Source organism: Oncorhynchus tshawytscha, linkage group LG33 (assembly GCF_018296145.1).
Source record: "Oncorhynchus tshawytscha isolate Ot180627B linkage group LG33, Otsh_v2.0, whole genome shotgun sequence".
Taxonomy (NCBI): domain Eukaryota; kingdom Metazoa; phylum Chordata; class Actinopteri; order Salmoniformes; family Salmonidae; genus Oncorhynchus; species Oncorhynchus tshawytscha.
In genome coordinates this window covers 49,779,195-49,799,036 of record NC_056461.1, presented here as the reverse complement: position 1 = coordinate 49,799,036, position 19,842 = coordinate 49,779,195, and the positions used below count along the sequence as shown (strand labels likewise).

The following is a 19,842-nucleotide window of genomic DNA, read 5'->3' as shown; positions in this document are numbered from 1 at the left end:
AACACACAGTTATATAGCACTATACTTGTGAGGACCAGTTTAACAATTGATTCACACTGAATATCATTTTTTACCTAACTCCTAAACCTAAACTCTAACTCCTAAACCTAAACTCTAACTCCTAAACCTAACTCCTAAACCTAACTCCTAACCCTAAACTCTAGCTCCAAAACCTAACTCGTAACCCCAACAAATCAAATCAAATGTATTTATAAAGCCCTTTTTACATCAACTGATATCTCAAAGTGCTGTACAGAAACCCAGCCTAAAACCCCAAACAGCAAGCAATGCAGGTGTAGAAGCACGGTGGCTGGGAAAAACTCCCTAGAAAGGCCAGAACCTAGGGAGGAACCAGGCTATGTGGGGTGGTCAGTCCTCTTCTGGCTGTGCCGGGTGGAGATTATAACAAAACATGGCCAAGATGTTCAAATGTTCATAGATGACCAACAGGGTCAAATAATAATCACAGTAGTTGTCGAGGGTGCAACAAGTCAGCACCTCAGGAGTAAATGTCAGTTGGCCTTTCATAGTCGATCATTAAGAGGTTCTCTACCGCTCCTGCTGTCTCTAGAGAGTTGAAAACAGCAGGTCTGGGACAGGTAGCACGAGAGAATTAGAGAGAGCATATTTAAATTCACACAGGACACCGGATAAGACAGGAGAAATACTCCAGATATAACAGACTGACCCTAGCCCCCTGACACATAAACTACTGCAGCATAAATACTGGAGACTGAGACTGGAGGGGTTGGGAGACACTGTGGCCCCATCCAACGATACCCCCGGACAGGGCCAAACAGATAGGATATAACCCCACCCACTTTGCCAAAGCACAGCCCTCCACACCACTAGAGGGATATCTTCAACCACCAACTTACCATCCTGAGACAAGGCCGAGTATAGCCCACAAAGATCTCCGCAACTGCACAACCCAAGGGGGGGGGGTGCCAACCCAGACAGGAAGATCATGTCAGTGACTCACCCCACTCAAGTGACTCACTCCTCCTAGGGACGGTATGAAAGAGCCCTAGTAAGCCAGCGACTCAGCCCCTGGAATAGGGTTAGAGGCAGAGAATCCCAGTGGAGAGAGGGGAACCGGCCAGGCAGAGACAGCAAGGGCGGTTCGTTGCTCCAGAGCCTTTCCGTTCACCTTCCCACTCCTGGGCCAGACTACACTCAATCATATGACCCACTGAAGAGATGAGTCTTCAGTAAAGACTTCAAGGTTGAGACCGAGTCTGCGTCTCTCACATGGGTAGGCAGACCATTCCATAAAATTTGAGCTCTATAGGAGAAAGCCCTGCCTCCAGCTGTTTGCTTAGAAATTCTAGGAACAATTAGGAGGCCTGCATATTATGACCGTAGTGTACGTGTAGGTATGTACGGCAGGACCAAATCAGAGAGATAGGTAGGAGCAAGTCCATGTAATGCTTTGTAGGTTAGCAGTAAAACCTTGAAAATCAGCCCTTGCCTTAACAGGATGCCAGTGTAGAGAGGCTAGCACTGGAATAATATGATCACATTTTTTGGATCTAGTCAGGATTCTAGCAGCCGTATTTAGCACCAACTGAAGTTTATTTCGTGCTTTATCCGGGTAGCCGGAAAGTAGAGCATTGCAGTAGTCTAACCAAGAAGTAACAAAAGCATGGATTAATTTTTCTGCATCATTTTTGGACAGAAAGTTTCTGATTTTTGCAATGTTACATAAATGGTGAAAAAGCTGTCTTTGAAATGGTCTTGATATGTTCTTCAAAAGAGAGATCAGGGTCCAGAGTAACGCCGAGGTCCTTCACAGTTTTATTTGAGACGACTGTACAACCATCAAGATTAATTGTCAGTTTCAACAGAAGATCTCTTTGTTTCTTGGGACCTAGAACAAGCATCTCTGTTTTATCCGAGTTTAAAAGTAGAAGGTTTGCAGCCATCCACTTCCTTATGTCTGAAACACAGGCTTCCAACGAGAACAATTTTGGGGCTTCACCATGTTTCATTGAAATGTACAGCTGTGTGTCATCCGCATAGCAGTGAAAGTTAACATTATGTTTTCGAATGACATCACCAAGAGGTAAAATATATAGTGAAAACAATAGTGGTCCTAAAATGGAACCTTGTGGAACATCAAAATTTACAGTTTATTTGTCAGAGGACAAACTATCCACAGAGACAAACTGATATCTTTCCGACAGATAAGATCTAAACCAGGCCAGAACTTGTCCGTGTAGACCAATTTGGGTTTCCAATCTCTCCAAAAGTGATCGATGGTATCAAAAGCAGCACTAAGGTCTAGGAGCACGAGGACAGATGCAGAGCCTCGGTCCGATGCCATTAAAATGTCATTTACCACCTTCACAAGTGCCGTCTCAGTGCTATGATGGGGTCTAAAACCAGACTGAAACATTTCTTATACATTGTTTGTCTTCTGGAAGGCAGTGAGTTGCTGCGCAACAGCTTATTCTAAATGTTTTGAGAGGAATGGAAGATTCAATATGGGCCAATAGTTTTTTTGATTTTCTGGTCAAGGTTTGGCTTTTTCAAGAGAGGCTTTATTACTGCCACTTTTAGTGAGTTTGGTACACATCCGGTGGATAGAGAGCCATTTATTATGTTCAACATAGGAGGGCCAAGCACAGGAAGCAGCTCTTTCAGTAGTTTAGTTGGAATAGGGTCCAGTATGCAGCTTGACGGTTGAGAGGCCATGATTATTTTCATCATTGTGTCAAGACATATAGTACTAAAACACTTGAGTGTCTCCCTTGATCCCAGGTCCTGGCAGAGTTGTGCAGACTCAGGACAACTGAGCTTTGGAGGAATACACAGATTTAAAGAGGAGTCGGTAATTTGCTTTCTAATGATCATGATCTTTTCCTCAAAGAAGTTCATGAATTTAATATTGCTGAAGTGAAAGCCATCCTCTCTTGGGGAATGCTGCTTTTTAGTTAGCTTTGCGACAGTATCAAAAATAAATTTGGGATTGTTCTTATTTTCCTCAATTAAGTTGGAAAAATAGGATGATCGAGCAGCAGTGAGGGCTCTACTGTACTGCACGGTACTGTCTTTCCAAGCTAGTCGGAAGACTTCCAGTTTGGTGTGGCGCCATTTCCGTTCCAATTTTCTGGAAGCTTGCTTCAGAGCTCAGGTATTTTCTGTATACCAGGGAGCTAGTTTCTTATGATAAATGTTTTTAGTTTTTAGGGGTGCGACTGCATCTAGGGTATTATCAGTTAGGTGGTTAACTGATTTTTGTCCTCTGACATCCTTGGGTAGGCAGAGGGAGTCTGGAAGGGCATCAAGGAATCTTTGGGTTGTCTGAGAATTTATAGCACAACTTTTGATGATCCTTGGTTGGGGTCTGAGCAGATTATTTGTTGCAATTGCAAACGTAATAAAATAGTGGTCCAACAGTCCAGGATTATGAGGAAAAACATTAAGATCCACAACATTTATTCCATGGGACAAAACTAGGTCCAGAGTGTGACTGTGGCAGTGAGTAGGTCCGGAGACATGTTGGACAAAACCCACTGAGTCGATGATGGCTCCGAAAGCCTTTTGGAGTGGGTCTGTGGACTTTTCCATGTGAATATTAAAGTCACCAAAAATGAGAATATTGTCTGCTATGACAACAAGGTCCGACAGGACTTCAGGGAACTCAGTGAGAAACGCTGAATATGGCCCAGGAGGCCTGTAAACAGTAGCTATAAAAAGTGATTGAGTAGGCTGCATAAAGTTCATGACTAGAAGCTCAAAAGACGAAAACGTCTGTGTTGTTTTGAAAATTGAAATTTGCTATCGTAAATGTTAGCAACACCTCTGCCTTTGCGGGATGCGCGGGGGGATATGGTCACTAGTGTAACCAGGAGGTGAGGCCTCATTTAACACAGTAAATTCATCAGGCTTAATAAGCCATGTTTCAGTCAGGCCAATCACATCAAGATTATGATCAGTAGTTAGTTCATTGACTATAACTGCCTTTGAAGTGAGGGATCTAACATTAAGTAGCCCTATTTTGAGATGTGAGGTATCAGAAACATTTTCAATAATGGCAGGAATGGAGGAGGTCTTTATTCTAGTGAGATTGCTAAGGCGAACACCACCATGTTTAGTTTTGCCCAACCTAGATCGAGGCACAGACATGGTCTCAATGGGGATAGCTGAGCTGACTACACTGACTGTGCTCGTGGCAGACTCCACTATGCTGGCAGGCTGGCTAACAGCCTGCTGCCTGGCCTGCACCCTAATCTCATTGTGGAGCTAGAGGAGTTAGAGCCCTGTCTATGTTCGTAGATAAGTTGAGAGCACCCCTCCAGCTAGGATGGAGTCCGTCAGTCCTCAGCAGGCCAAGCTCAGTCCTGTTTATGGGTGAGTTCCAGAAAGAGGGCCAATTATCTACAAATTCTATCTTTTGGGAAGGTCAGAAAACAGTTTTCAACCAGCAATTGAGTTGTGAGACTCTGCTGTAGAGCTCATCACTCCCCTAACTGGGAGGGGGTCAGAGACTCTGCTGTAGATCTCATCACTCCCCCTAACTGGGAGGGGGTCAGAGACAATTACCCGATGCCGACACATCTTTCTATCTGATTTACACGCAGAAGCTATGTTGCGCTTGGTGACCTCTGACTGTTTCATCCTAACATTGTTGGTGCCTACGTGTCCAGATAAAGCATCATGTTAATGGTACTACTGGTTGGCTGGTGGAGGTCCTGACGAACCACGTCCAGATAAAGCATCATGTTAATGTTACTACTGGTTGGCTGGTGGAGGTCCTGGAGAACCACGTCCAGATAAAGCATCATGTTAATGTTACTACTGGTTGGCTGGTGGAGGTCCTGTAGAACCACGTCCAGATAAAGCATCATGTTAATGTTACTACTGGTCGGCTGGTGGAGGTCCTGATGAACCACGTCCAGATAAAGCATCATGTTAATGTTACTACTGGTTGGCCGGTGGAGGTCCTGTAGAACCACGTCTAGATAAAGCATCATGTTAATGTTACTACTGGTTGGCTGGTGGAGGTCCTGTAGAACCACGTCCAGATAAGGCATCATGTTAATGTTACTACTGGTTGGCTGGTGGAGGTCCTGAAGAACCACGTCCAGATAAAGCATCATGTTAATGTTGCTACTTAGCTTCGGCTGTTGGAGGTCCTGACGAACCTCGTCCAGATAAAGCATCATGTTAATGTTACTACTGGTTGGCTGGTGGAGGTCCTGTAGAACCATGTCCAGATAAAGCATCATGTTAATGTTACTACTGGTTGGCTGGTGGAGGTCCTGTAGAACCATGTCCAGATAAAGCATCATGTTAATGTTACTACTGGTTGGCTGGTGGAGGTCCTGATGAACCACGTCCAGATAAAGCATCATGTTAATGTTACTACTGGTTGGCTGGTGGAGGTCCTGTAGAACCACGTCCAGATAAAGCATCATGTTAATGTTACTACTGGTTGGCTGGTGGAGGTCCTGACGAACCATGTCCAGATAAAGCATCATGTTAATGTTACTACTTATCTTCGGCTGTTGGAGATCCTGACGAACCACATCCAGATAAAGCATCATGTTAATGTTACTACTGGTTGGCTGGTGGAGGTCCTGACGAACCACATCCAGATAAAGCATCATGTTAATGTTACTACTGGTTGGCTGGTGGAGGTCCTGGAGAACCACGTCCAGATAAAGCGTCATGTTAATGTTACTACTGGTTGGCTGGTGGAGGTCCTGTAGAACCACGTCCAGATAACGATCATGTTAATGTTACTACTGGTTGGCTGGTGGAGGTCCTGTAGAACCACGTCCAGATAAAGCATCATGTTAATGTTACTACTGGTTGGCTGGTGGAGGTCCTGTAGAACCACGTCCAGATAAAGCATCATGTTAATGTTACTACTGGTTGGCTGGTGGAGGTCCTGTAGAACCACGTCCAGATAAAGCATCATGTTAATGTTACTACTGGTTGGCTGGTGGAGGTCCTGTAGAACCACGTCCAGATAACGCATCATGTTAATGTTACTACTGGTTGGCTGGTGGAGGTCCTGATGAACCACGTCCAGATAAAGCATCATGTTAATGTTACTACTGGTTGGCTGGTGGAGGTCCTGATGAACCACGTCCAGATAAAGCGTCATGTTAATGTTACTACTTATCTTCGGCTGTTGGAGGTCCTGATGAACCACGTCCAGATAAAGCATCATGTTAATGTTACTACTGGTTGGCTGGTGGAGGTCCTGACGAACCACGTCCAGATAAAGCATCATGTTAATGTTACTACTGGTTGGCTGGTGGAGGTCCTGACGAACCACGTCCTAGATAAAGCGTCATGTTAATGTTACTACTGGTTGGCTGGTGGAGGTCCTGTAGAACCACGTCCAGATAACGCATCATGTTAATGTTACTACTGGTTGGCTGGTGGAGGTCCTGTAGAACCACGTCCAGATAAAGCATCATGTTAATGTTACTACTGGTTGGCTGGTGGAGGTCCTGTAGAACCACGTCCAGATAACGCATCATGTTAATGTTACTACTGGTTGGCTGGTGGAGGTCCTGATGAACCACGTCCAGATAAAGCATCATGTTAATGTTACTACTGGTTGGCTGGTGGAGGTCCTGTAGAACCACGTCCAGATAAAGCATCATGTTAATGTTACTACTGGTTGGCTGTTGGAGGTCCTGTAGAACCACGTCCAGATAAAGCATCATGTTAATGTTACTACTGGTTGGCTGGTGGAGGTCCTGTAGAACCACGTCCAGATAAAGCATCATGTTAATGTTACTACTTAGCTTCGGCTGTTGGAGGTCCTGACGAACCACGTCCAGATAAAGCATCATGTTAATGTTACTACTGGTTGGCTGTTGGAGGTCCTGATGAACCACGTCCAGATAAAGCATCATGTTAATGTTACTACTGGTTGGCTGGTGGAGGTCCTGATGAACCACGTCCAGATAAAGCATCATGTTAATGTTACTACTGGTTGGCTGGTGGAGGTCCTGATGAACCACGTCCAGATAAAGCATCATGTTAATGTTACTACTGGTTGGCTGTTGGAGGTCCTGAAGAACCACGTCCAGATAAAGCATCATGTTAATGTTACTACTGGTTGGCTGGTGGAGGTCCTGTAGAACCACGTCCAGATAAAGCATCATGTTAATGTTACTACTGGTTGGCTGGTGGAGGTCCTGTAGAACCACGTCCAGATAAAGCATCATGTTAATGTTACTACTGGTTGGCTGGTGGAGGTCCTGTAGAACCACGTCCAGATAAAGCATCATGTTAATGTTACTACTTGGCTTCGGCTGTTGGAGGTCCTGACGAACCACGTCCAGATAAAGCATCATGTTAATGTTACTACTGGTTGGCTGTTGGAGGTCCTGACGAACCACGTCCAGATAAAGCATCATGTTAATGTTACTACTGGTTGGCTGGTGGAGGTCCTGTAGAACCACGTCCAGATAAAGCATCATGTTAATGTTACTACTGGTTGGCTGGTGGAGGTCCTGTAGAACCACGTCCAGATAAAGCATCATGTTAATGTTACTACTTATCTTTGGCTGGTGGAGGTCCTGATGAACCACGTCGAGATAAAGCATCATGTTAATGTTACTACTTATCTTTGGCTGGTGGAGGTCCTGTAGAACCACGTCCAGATAAAGCGTCCGGAGTGAAAAAGTTGAATGAAAAAAAGTTGAGTGAGGGAAAAACTACAAATATAAACAGTGATTAAAACGGACAGCAGCACGTAAACAAGTCTGCAAGTTGTGACCGGATTCAATACCAAACAATACCATACAATACCATACAATACAATACCATACAATACCATACCATACCATACCATACCATACAATACCATACCATACCATACAATACCATACAATACCATACCATACAATACCATACCATACAATACCATACAATACAATACCATACCATACCATACAATACCATACAATACCATACCATACCATACCATACAATACCATACCATACAATACCATACAATACCATACAATACCATACCATACAATACCATACCATACAATACCATACATACAATACCATACAATACAATTCCATACAATACCATACCATACAATACCATACAATACAATACCATACGATACCATACCATACCATACAATACCATACCATACAATACCATACAATACCATACAATACCATACAATACCATACCATACCATACCATACCATACCATACCATACAATACCATACCATACAATACCATACAATACAAAACCATACAATACCATACAATACCATACCATACAATACCATACAATACCATACCATACAATACCATACCATACCATACCATACAATACGATACCATACCATACAATACAATACCATACCATACAATACCATACAATACAATACCATACCATACAATACCATTAAAATACAATACCATTAAAATACAATACCATTAAAATACAATACCATACAATACCATACAATACCATACAATACAATACCATACAATACCATACAATACAATACCATACAATACCATACAATACAATACCATACAATACCATACAATACAATACCATACAATACAATACCATACAATACCATACAATACAATACAATGCAATACCATACAATACAATACCATACAATACCATACAATACCATACAATACCATACACTACAATACCATACAATACCATACAATACAATACAATACCATACAATACAATACCATACAATACCATACAATACCATACAATACAATACCATACAATACCATACAATACCATATCAAACCATACAATACCATACAATACCATATCAAACCATACAATACCATACAATACCATACCAAACCATACAATACCATACCATACAATACCATACAATACCATACCATACAATACCATACAATACCATACCATACCATACCAAACCATACAATACCATACCATACCATACAATACCATACAATACCATACCATACCATACCATACCATACAATACCATACAATACCATACCATACCATACCATACCATACAATACCATACCATACAATACCATACCATACCATACCATACCATACAATACCATACAATACCATACCATACCATACAATACCATACCATACCATACCATACCATACCATACCATACCATACAATACCATACCATACCATACCAACAATACCATACAATACCATACCATACCATACCATACCATACCATACAATACCATACCATACCATACCATACCATACCATACAAAACCATACCATACCATACCATACCATACCATACAATACCATACCATACCATACCATACCATACAATACCATACCATACCATACCATACAATACCATACAATACCATACCATACCATACCATACCATACCATACCATACAATACCATACAATACCATACAATACCATACAATACAATACCATACCATACCATACCATACAATACCATACAATACCATACCATACCATACAATACCATACCATACCATACCATACAATACAATACCATACCATACCATACCATACCATACCATACAATACCATACCAAACCATACAATACCATACCATACAATACCATACAATACCATACCATACAATACCATACAATACCATACCATACCATACCATACAATACCATACCATACCATACCATACCATACCATACCATACCATACCAATACCAATACAATGCTTACTTGAATATTGACAACAGAACCCAAACCATTTATACGTGAGTATACCCAAAGCCATGAAATTACACACTTGATAAGACAGACAGGTGAAGGGGCTAAGACGGACAGGTGAAGGGGCTAAGACGGACAGGTGAGGGGGCTAAGACGGACAGGTGAAGGGGCTAAGACGGACAGGTGAGGGGCTAAGACGGACAGGTGAAGGGGCTAAGACGGACAGGTGAAGGGGCTAAGACGGACAGGTGAAGGGGCCAAGACGGACCGATGAAGGGGCTAAGACAGACCGATGAAGGGGCTAAGACGGACAGGTGAAGGGACCAAGACGGACAGGTGAAGGGGCCAAGACGGACCGATGAAGGGGCTAAGACAGACCGATGAAGGGGCTAAGACAGACAGGTGAAGGGGCCAAGACGGACAGGTGAAGGGGCTAAGACGGACAGGATAAGGGGCTAAGACGGACAGGTGAAGGGGCCAAGACGGACAGGTGAAGGGGCTAAGACGGACAGGTAAAGGGGCTAAGACGGACAGGTGAAGGGGTACACCCTTCTGTAAGTCGCTTTGGGTTAAAAGTGTCTGCAAAATGGCATGAGTCATTGCTCCTTCTTGGTCAGCTGGGTTCTGTAAAACAGAATGTATTCTTACCTGTGAAATAAACATGATTATTAATCTGATTCCAGTTTGACATGGGCTTTGATACCGGTGCGATCCGTGTCAGCTACCCGTTAGACTACGAGACCACACCATACTACCGATTAACGGTGAAGGCTACGGACACGCAGACTGGTGCAAGGTCGGAGGTCGATGTGGACATCGCCGTGTTGGACGTTAATGACAACCCTCCGCTTTTCCAGAACGTCTCATACTCCACCACACTGCCCGAGAACTCCATGATCGGCACTCCAGTATTACAGGTAGGTGTGTGTGTGACTGTGTGTGTGTGTGTGTGTGTGTGTGTGTCTGTCTGTGTGTTTTGAACTACCCATGGGTACCAGAAGTCCTCACAAGGGGGGTAGTAAAACAAGAAGATTTACACTTTGGATGGTGTATCAATACACCCAGTCACGACAAAGACACAGGCGTCCTTCCTAACTCAGCTGCCAGAGAGGAAGGAAACTGCTCAGGGATTTCACCATGAGTCCAATGGTCACTTTAAAACAGTAAAATAGGAATGACTTTGACAGGAGAACACTGAGGATGGATCAACAACATTGTAGTTACTCCGTAATATTAACCTAAATGACAGAGTGAAAAGAAGGAAGTCTGTACAGAAAACATGCAATCTGTTTGCAACACAGCACCAAAGTAATACTGCAAAAATGTGTTTTCTGATGAATACAAAGTGTTATGTTTGGGGCCTGGATGGGGGTTACGGTGAGATTAGTAGGAGAACAGAGACCTGGAGGAGGTTACGGTGAGATTAGTAGGAGAACAGAGACCTGGAGGGGGTTACAGTGAGATTAGTAGGAGAACAGAGACCTGGAGGGGGTTACAGTGAGATTAGTAGGAGAACAGAGACCTGGAGGAGGTTACAGGGAGATTAGTAGGAGAACAGAGACCTGGAGGAGGTTACAGTGAGATTAGTAGGAGAACAGAGACCTGGATGGGGGTTACGGTGAGATTAGTAGGAGAACAGAGACCTGGAGGGGGTTACAGTGAGATTAGTAGGAGAACAGAGACCTGGAGGGGTTACAGAGAGATTAGTAGGAGAACAGAGACCTGGAGGGGGTTACGGTGAGATTAGTAGGAGAACAGAGACCTGGGGGGGTGTAGTGAGATTAGTAGGAGAACAGAGACCTGGATGGGGGTTACAGAGAGATTAGTAGGAGAACAGAGACCTGGAGGAGGTTACAGTGAGATTAGTAGGAGAACAGAGACCTGGAGGGGGTTACAGTGAGATTAGTAGGAGAACAGAGACATGGAGGGGGTTACAGAGAGATTAGTAGGAGAACAGAGACCTGGGGGGTGTGTAGTGAGATTAGTAGGAGAACAGAGACCTGGATGGGGGTTACAGAGAGATTAGTAGGAGAACAGAGACCTGGAGGGGGTTACGGTGAGATTAGTTGGAGAACAGAGACATGGAGGGGGTTACGGTGAGAATAGTAGGAGAACAGAGACCTGGATGGGGGTTACAGAGAGATTAGTAGGAGAATGGAGACCTGGAGGGGTTACAGTGAGATTAGTAGGAGAACAGAGACCTGGAGGGGGGGTTACGGTGAGATTAGTAGGAGAACAGAGACCTGGAGGAGGTTACAGTGAGATTAGTAGGAGAACAGAGACCTGGAGGGGGTACAGTGAGATTAGTAGGAGAACAGGGACCTGGAGGGGGGTACAGTGAGATTAGTAGGAGAAGATAGACCTGGAGGTGGTTACAGGGAGATTAGTAGGAGAACAGAGACCTGGAGGGGGGTTATAGTGAGATTAGTAGGAGAACAGAGACATGGAGGGGGTTATAGTGAGATTAGTAGGAGAACAGAGACCTGGAGGGGGGGGTACAGTGAGATTAGTAGGAGAACAGAGACATGGAGGGGGGTACAGTGAGATTAGTAGGAGAAGATAGACCTGGAGGGGGTTACAGGGAGATTAGTAGGAGAACAGAGACCTGGAGGAGGGTTACAGAGAGATTAGTAGGAGAACAGAGACCTGGGGGGTGTAGTGAGATTAGTAGGAGAACAGAGACCTGGGGGGGTGTAGTGAGATTAGTAGGAGAACAGAGACCTGGGGGGGGGTGTGTAGTGAGATTAGTAGGAGAACAGAGACCTGGAGGGGGTGTAGTGAGATTAGTAGGAGAACAGAGACCTGGAGGGGGTGTGTAGTGAGATTAGTAGGAGAACAGAGACCTGGGGGGGTTAGTGAGATTAGTAGGAGAACAGAGACCTGGGGGGGTGTTGTGAGATTAGTAGGAGAACAGAGACCTGGGGGGGGTGTAGTGAGATTAGTAGGAGAACAGAGACCTGGGGGGGGGGTGTAGTGAGATTAGTCAGGAGAACAGAGACCTGGGGGGGTGTAGTGAGATTAGTAGGAGAACAGAGACCTGGAGGGGGGTAGTGAGATTAGTAGGAGAACAGAGACCTGGGGGGGGTGTAGTGAGATTAGTAGGAGAACAGAGACCTGGGGGGGTGTAGTGAGATTAGTAGGAGAACAGAGACCTGGGGGGTGTAGTGAGATTAGTAGGAGAACAGAGACCTGGAGGGGGGGTGTTGTGAGATTAGTAGGAGAACAGAGACCTGGGGGGGGTGTAGTGAGATTAGTAGGAGAACAGAGACCTGGAGGGGGTGTTGTGAGATTAGTAGGAGAACAGAGACCTGGGGGGGTGTGTAGTGAGATTAGTAGGAGAACAGAGACCTGGGGGGGTGTAGTGAGATTAGTAGGAGAACAGAGACCTGGGGGGGGGTGTAGTGAGATTAGTAGGAGAACAGAGACCTGGGAGGGGGGTGTAGTGAGATTAGTAGGAGAACAGAGACCTGGGGGGGGTGTAGTGAGATTAGTAGGAGAACAGAGACCTGGGGGGGGGTGTAGTGAGATTAGTAGGAGAACAGAGACCTGGGGGGGGTGTAGTGAAATTAGTCGGAGAACAGAGACCTGGGGGGTGTAGTGATTAGTAGGAGAACAGAGACCTGGGGGGGTGTAGTGAGATTAGTAGGAGAACAGAGACCTGGAGGGGGTGTAGTGAGATTAGTAGGAGAACAGAGACCTGGGGGGGGTGAATTGAGATTAGTAGGAGAACAGAGACCTGGGTGGGAGGGTGTAGTGAGATTAGTAGGAGAACAGAGACCTGGGGGGGTGTAGTGAGATTAGTAGGAGAACAGAGACCTGGGGGGGGTAGTGAGATTAGTAGGAGAACAGAGACCTGGGGGGTGTAGTGAGATTAGTAGGAGAACAGAGACCTGGGGGGGTGTAGTGAGATTAGTAGGAGAACAGAGACCTGGGGGGGGTGTAGTGAGATTAGTAGGAGAACAGAGACCTGGAGGGGGTGTAGTGAGATTAGTAGGAGAACAGAGACCTGGAGGGGGTGTAGTGAGATTAGTAGGAGAACAGAGACCTGGGGGGTGTAGTGAGATTAGTAGGAGAACAGAGACCTGGAGGGGGTGTTGTGAGATTAGTAGGAGAACAGAGACCTGGGGGGGGTGTAGTGAGATTAGTAGGAGAACAGAGACCTGGGGGGGGTGTAGTGAGATTAGTAGAGAACAGAGACCTGGGGGGTTAGGGTAGGAGAACAGAGACCTGGGGGTAGTGAGATTAGTAGGAGAACAGAGACCTGGAGGGGGTGTAGTGAGATTAGTAGGAGAACAGAGACCTGGAGGGGTGTAGTGAGATTAGTAGGAGAACAGAGACCTGGGGGGTGTAGTGAGATTAGTAGGAGAACAGAGACCTGGGGGGGGTGTAGTGAGATTAGTAGGAGAACAGAGACCTGGAGGGGGGTGTAGTGAGATTAGTAGGAGAACAGAGACCTGGGGGGGGGGGGGTGTAGTGAGATTAGTAGGAGAACAGAGACCTGGGGGGGTTACAGTGAGATTAGTAGGAGAACAGAGACCTGGAGGGGGGTGTTGTGAGATTAGTAGGAGAACAGAGAGACCTGGGGGGGGTGTAGTGAGATTAGTAGGAGAACAGAGACCTGGAGGGGGGGGTGTAGTGAGATTAGTAGGAGAACAGAGACCTGGGGGGGGGGGGTGTAGTGAGATTAGTAGGAGAACAGAGACCTGGGGGGGGTGTAGTGAGATTAGTAGGAGAACAGAGACCTGGGGGGGGTGTAGTGAGATTAGTAGGAGAACAGAGACCTGGGGGGGGGTGTTAGTGAGATTAGTAGGAGAACAGAGACCTGGGGGTTAGTGAGATTAGTAGGAGAACAGAGACCTGGGGGGGTGTAGTGAGATTAGTAGGAGAACAGAGACCTGGAGGGGGTGTACAGTGAGATTAGTAGGAGAACAGAGACCTGGGGGGGTGTAGTGAGATTAGTAGGAGAACAGAGACCTGGGGGGTTAGTGAGATTAGTAGGAGAACAGAGACCTGGGGGGGTGTAGTGAGATTAGTAGGAGAACAGAGACCTGGGGGGGTTAGTGAGATTAGTAGGAGAACAGAGACCTGGAGGGGGGGTAGTGAGATTAGTAGGAGAACAGAGACCTGGGGGGTGTAGTGAGATTAGTAGGAGAACAGAGACCTGGAGGGGGTTACAGTGAGATTAGTAGGAGAACAGAGACCTGGGGGGTTACAGTGAGATTAGTAGGAGAACAGAGACCTGGAGGGGGTTACAGTGAGATTAGTAGGAGAACAGAGACCTGGAGGGGGGTGTAGTGAGATTAGTAGGAGAACAGAGACCTGGGGGGGGTTAGGAGATTAGTAGGAGAACAGAGACCTGGAGGGGGGTAGTGAGATTAGTAGGAGAACAGAGACCTGGGGGGGGTACAGGAGATTAGTAGGAGAACAGAGACCTGGGGGGGGTAGTGAGATTAGTAGGAGAACAGAGACCTGGAGGGGGTTACAGTGAGATTAGTAGGAGAACAGAGACCTGGGGGGGTAGTGAGATTAGTAGGAGAACAGAGACCTGGAGGGGGTTACAGTGAGATTAGTAGGAGAACAGAGACCTGGGGGGGTGTAGTGAGATTAGTAGGAGAACAGAGACCTGGAGGGGGTTACAGTGAGATTAGTAGGAGAACAGAGACCTGGAGGGGGTTACAGTGAGATTAGTAGGAGAACAGAGACCTGGGGGGGGGGTGTGTGAGATTAGTAGGAGAACAGAGACCTGGAGGGGGTTGTAGTGAGATTAGTAGGAGAACAGAGACCTGGAGGGGGGGTAGTGAGATTAGTAGGAGAACAGAGACCTGGAGGGGGTAGTGAGATTAGTAGGAGAACAGAGACCTGGGGGGGGGGTAGTGAGATTAGTAGGAGAACAGAGACCTGGAGGGGGGTAGTGAGATTAGTAGGAGAACAGAGACCTGGGGGGGTGTAGTGAGATTAGTAGGAGAACAGAGACCTGGGGGGGGTGTAGTGAGATTAGTAGGAGAACAGAGACCTGGAGGGGGTTAGTGAGATTAGTAGGAGAACAGAGACCTGGAGGGGGGTTACAGTGAGATTAGTAGGAGAACAGAGACCTGGAGGGGGGTAGTGAGATTAGTAGGAGAACAGAGACCTGGAGGGGGGTTACAGTGAGATTAGTAGGAGAACAGAGACCTGGAGGGGGGGTAGTGAGATTAGTAGGAGAACAGAGACCTGGAGGGGGGGGGGTGTAGTGAGATTAGTAGGAGAACAGAGACCTGGAGGGGGTTACAGTGAGATTAGTAGGAGAACAGAGACCTGGAGGGGGTTACAGTGAGATTAGTAGGAGAACAGAGACCTGGAGGGGGGGGTACAGTGAGATTAGTAGGAGAACAGAGACCTGGGGGGGTTAGTGAGATTAGTAGGAGAACAGAGACCTGGAGGGGGTGCAGTGAGATTAGTAGGAGAACAGAGACCTGGAGGGGGTTACAGTGAGATTAGTAGGAGAACAGAGACCTGGAGGGGGTTACAGTGAGATTAGTAGGAGAACAGAGACCTGGAGGGGGGTTACAGTGAGATTAGTAGGAGAACAGAGACCTGGAGGGGGTTACAGTGAGATTAGTAGGAGAACAGAGACCTGGAGGGGGTTACAGTGAGATTAGTAGGAGAACAGAGACCTGGAGGGGGGTGTTACAGTGAGATTAGTAGGAGAACAGAGACCTGGAGGGGGTTACAGTGAGATTAGTAGGAGAACAGAGACCTGGAGGGGGGTGTAGTGAGATTAGTAGGAGAACAGAGACCTGGGGGGGGTTACAGTGAGATTAGTAGGAGAACAGAGACCTGGAGGGGGGGTACAGTGAGATTAGTAGGAGAACAGAGACCTGGAGGGGGTTACAGTGAGATTAGTAGGAGAACAGAGACCTGGAGGGGGGTGTACAGTGAGATTAGTAGGAGAACAGAGACCTGGAGGGGGGGGGTGTAGTGAGATTAGTAGGAGAACAGAGACCTGGGGGGGGTGTAGTGAGATTAGTAGGAGAACAGAGACCTGGAGGGGGGGTAGTGAGATTAGTAGGAGAACAGAGACCTGGAGGGGGTTACAGTGAGATTAGTAGGAGAACAGAGACCTGGAGGGGGTTACAGTGAGATTAGTAGGAGAACAGAGACCTGGGGGGGTACAGTGAGATTAGTAGGAGAACAGAGACCTGGAGGGGGTGTAGTGAGATTAGTAGGAGAACAGAGACCTGGAGGGGGTGTACAGTGAGATTAGTAGGAGAACAGAGACCTGGAGGGGGGTTAGAGATTAGTAGGAGAACAGAGACCTGGGGGGGGGTTACAGTGAGATTAGTAGGAGAACAGAGACCTGGAGGGGGGTGTAGTGAGATTAGTAGGAGAACAGAGACCTGGAGGGGGGGGGGTGCAGTGAGATTAGTAGGAGAACAGAGACCTGGAGGGGGGTTACAGTGAGATTAGTAGGAGAACAGAGACCTGGAGGGGGGTGTAGTGAGATTAGTAGGAGAACAGAGACCTGGAGGGGGGTGTAGGAGATTAGTAGGAGAACAGAGACCTGGAGGGGGGTGTAGTGAGATTAGTAGGAGAACAGAGACCTGGAGGGGGTGTGTAGTGAGATTAGTAGGAGAACAGAGACCTGGAGGGGGGGGGTAGTGAGATTAGTAGGAGAACAGAGACCTGGAGGGGGGTTACAGTGAGATTAGTAGGAGAACAGAGACCTGGAGGGGGTAGTGAGATTAGTAGGAGAACAGAGACCTGGAGGGGGTGTAGTGAGATTAGTAGGAGAACAGAGACCTGGAGGGGGTGTAGTGAGATTAGTAGGAGAACAGAGACCTGGGGGGGTTAGTGAGATTAGTAGGAGAACAGAGACCTGGAGGGGGGTGTAGTGAGATTAGTAGGAGAACAGAGACCTGGGGGGGTGTAGTGAGATTAGTAGGAGAACAGAGACCTGGAGGGGGGTAGTGAGATTAGTAGGAGAACAGAGACCTGGGGGGGTGTAGTGAGATTAGTAGGAGAACAGAGACCTGGAGGGGGGTGTAGTGAGATTAGTAGGAGAACAGAGACCTGGAGGGGGTGTAGTGAGATTAGTAGGAGAACAGAGACCTGGAGGGGGTGTAGTGAGATTAGTAGGAGAACAGAGACCTGGAGGGGGTGTAGTGAGATTAGTAGGAGAACAGAGACCTGGGGGGGGTTACAGTGAGATTAGTAGGAGAACAGAGACCTGGAGGGGTTGTAGTGAGATTAGTAGGAGAACAGAGACCTGGAGGGGGTGTAGTGAGATTAGTAGGAGAACAGAGACCTGGAGGGGTTGTAGTGAGATTAGTAGGAGAACAGAGACCTGGAGGGGGTTGTAGTGAGATTAGTAGGAGAACAGAGACCTGGAGGGGGGGGGGTAGTGAGATTAGTAGGAGAACAGAGACCTGGAGGGGTTACAGTGAGATTAGTAGGAGAACAGAGACCTGGAGGGGGTTACAGTGAGATTAGTAGGAGAACAGAGACCTGGAGGGGTTACAGTGAGATTAGTAGGAGAACAGAGACCTGGAGGGGTTGCAGTGAGATTAGTAGGAGAACAGAGACCTGGAGGGGGTTAGTGAGATTAGTAGGAGAACAGAGACCTGGGGGGGTTACAGTGAGATTAGTAGGAGAACAGAGACCTGGAGGGGGGTGTAGTGAGATTAGTAGGAGAACAGAGACCTGGGGGGGTTACAGTGAGATTAGTAGGAGAACAGAGACCTGGAGGGGGTGTAGTGAGATTAGTAGGAGAACAGAGACCTGGAGGGGTTACAGTGAGATTAGTAGGAGAACAGAGACCTGGAGGGGGTGTAGTGAGATTAGTAGGAGAACAGAGACCTGGGGGGGGTTACAGTGAGATTAGTAGGAGAACAGAGACCTGGAGGGGGGTGTACAGTGAGATTAGTAGGAGAACAGAGACCTGGAGGGGGTGTAGTGAGATTAGTAGGAGAACAGAGACCTGGAGGGGGTTACAGTGAGTGAGATTAGTAGGAGAACAGAGACCTGGGGGGGGTTACAGTGAGATTAGTAGGAGAACAGAGACCTGGAGGGGGTTACAGTGAGATTAGTAGGAGAACAGAGACCTGGAGGGGGTTACAGTGAGATTAGTAGGAGAACAGAGACCTGGGGGGGGTGCAGTGAGATTAGTAGGAGAACAGAGACCTGGAGGGGGTGTAGTGAGATTAGTAGGAGAACAGAGACCTGGAGGGGGGTGTAGTGAGATTAGTAGGAGAACAGAGACCTGGAGGGGGTTAGTGAGATTAGTAGGAGAACAGAGACCTGGAGGGGTTAGTGAGATTAGTAGGAGAACAGAGACCTGGAGGGGTTAGTGAGATTAGAGGAGAACAGAGACCTGGAGGGGGGTTACAGTGAGATTAGTAGGAGAACAGAGACCTGGAGGGGGTGTAGTGAGATTAGTAGGAGAACAGAGACCTGGAGGGGGGTGTAGTGAGATTAGTAGGAGAACAGAGACCTGGGGGGGTAGTGAGATTAGTAGGAGAACAGAGACCTGGAGGGGTGTAGTGAGATTAGTAGGAGAACAGAGACCTGGAGGGGTGTAGTGAGATTAGTAGGAGAACAGAGACCTGGAGGGGTGTAGTGAGATTAGTAGGAGAACAGAGACCTGGAGGGGGGGTGTAGTGAGATTAGTAGGAGAACAGAGACCTGGAGGGGGTGTAGTGAGATTAGTAGGAGAACAGAGACCTGGGGGGGTTGTAGTGAGATTAGTAGGAGAACAGAGACCTGGGGGGGGGTGTAGTGAGATTAGTAGGAGAACAGAGACCTGGGGGGGGGGTTAGTGAGATTAGTAGGAGAACAGAGACCTGGAGGGGGTGTAGTGAGATTAGTAGGAGAACAGAGACCTGGAGGGGGGGGTTACAGTGAGATTAGTAGGAGAACAGAGACCTGGGGGGTTACAGTGAGATTAGTAGGAGAACAGAGACCTGGAGGGGTTACAGTGAGATTAGTAGGAGAACAGAGACCTGGAGGGGGTTAGTGAGATTAGTAGGAGAACAGAGACCTGGAGGGGGTTACAGTGAGATTAGTAGGAGAACAGAGACCTGGAGGGGGGTTAGTGAGATTAGTAGGAGAACAGAGACCTGGGGGGGGGGTGTAGTGAGATTAGTAGGAGAACAGAGACCTGGAGGGGGTTACA

The 19,842-nt window shown here is 47.0% G+C and overlaps 1 protein-coding gene across 1 annotated transcript in view; it reads left to right on the top strand.

Moving 5' to 3' along the window:
• Positions 1 to 19,842, top strand: part of LOC112240034 (protocadherin Fat 3-like) — a 316,631-nt gene that overhangs the window by 181,820 nt on the left and 114,969 nt on the right. The window contains exon 35 of the mRNA XM_042311250.1: positions 10,376 to 10,609. Coding sequence (XP_042167184.1) covers positions 10,376 to 10,609 — 234 coding nt within the window. The remainder of the gene's footprint in view (positions 1 to 10,375; positions 10,610 to 19,842) is intronic.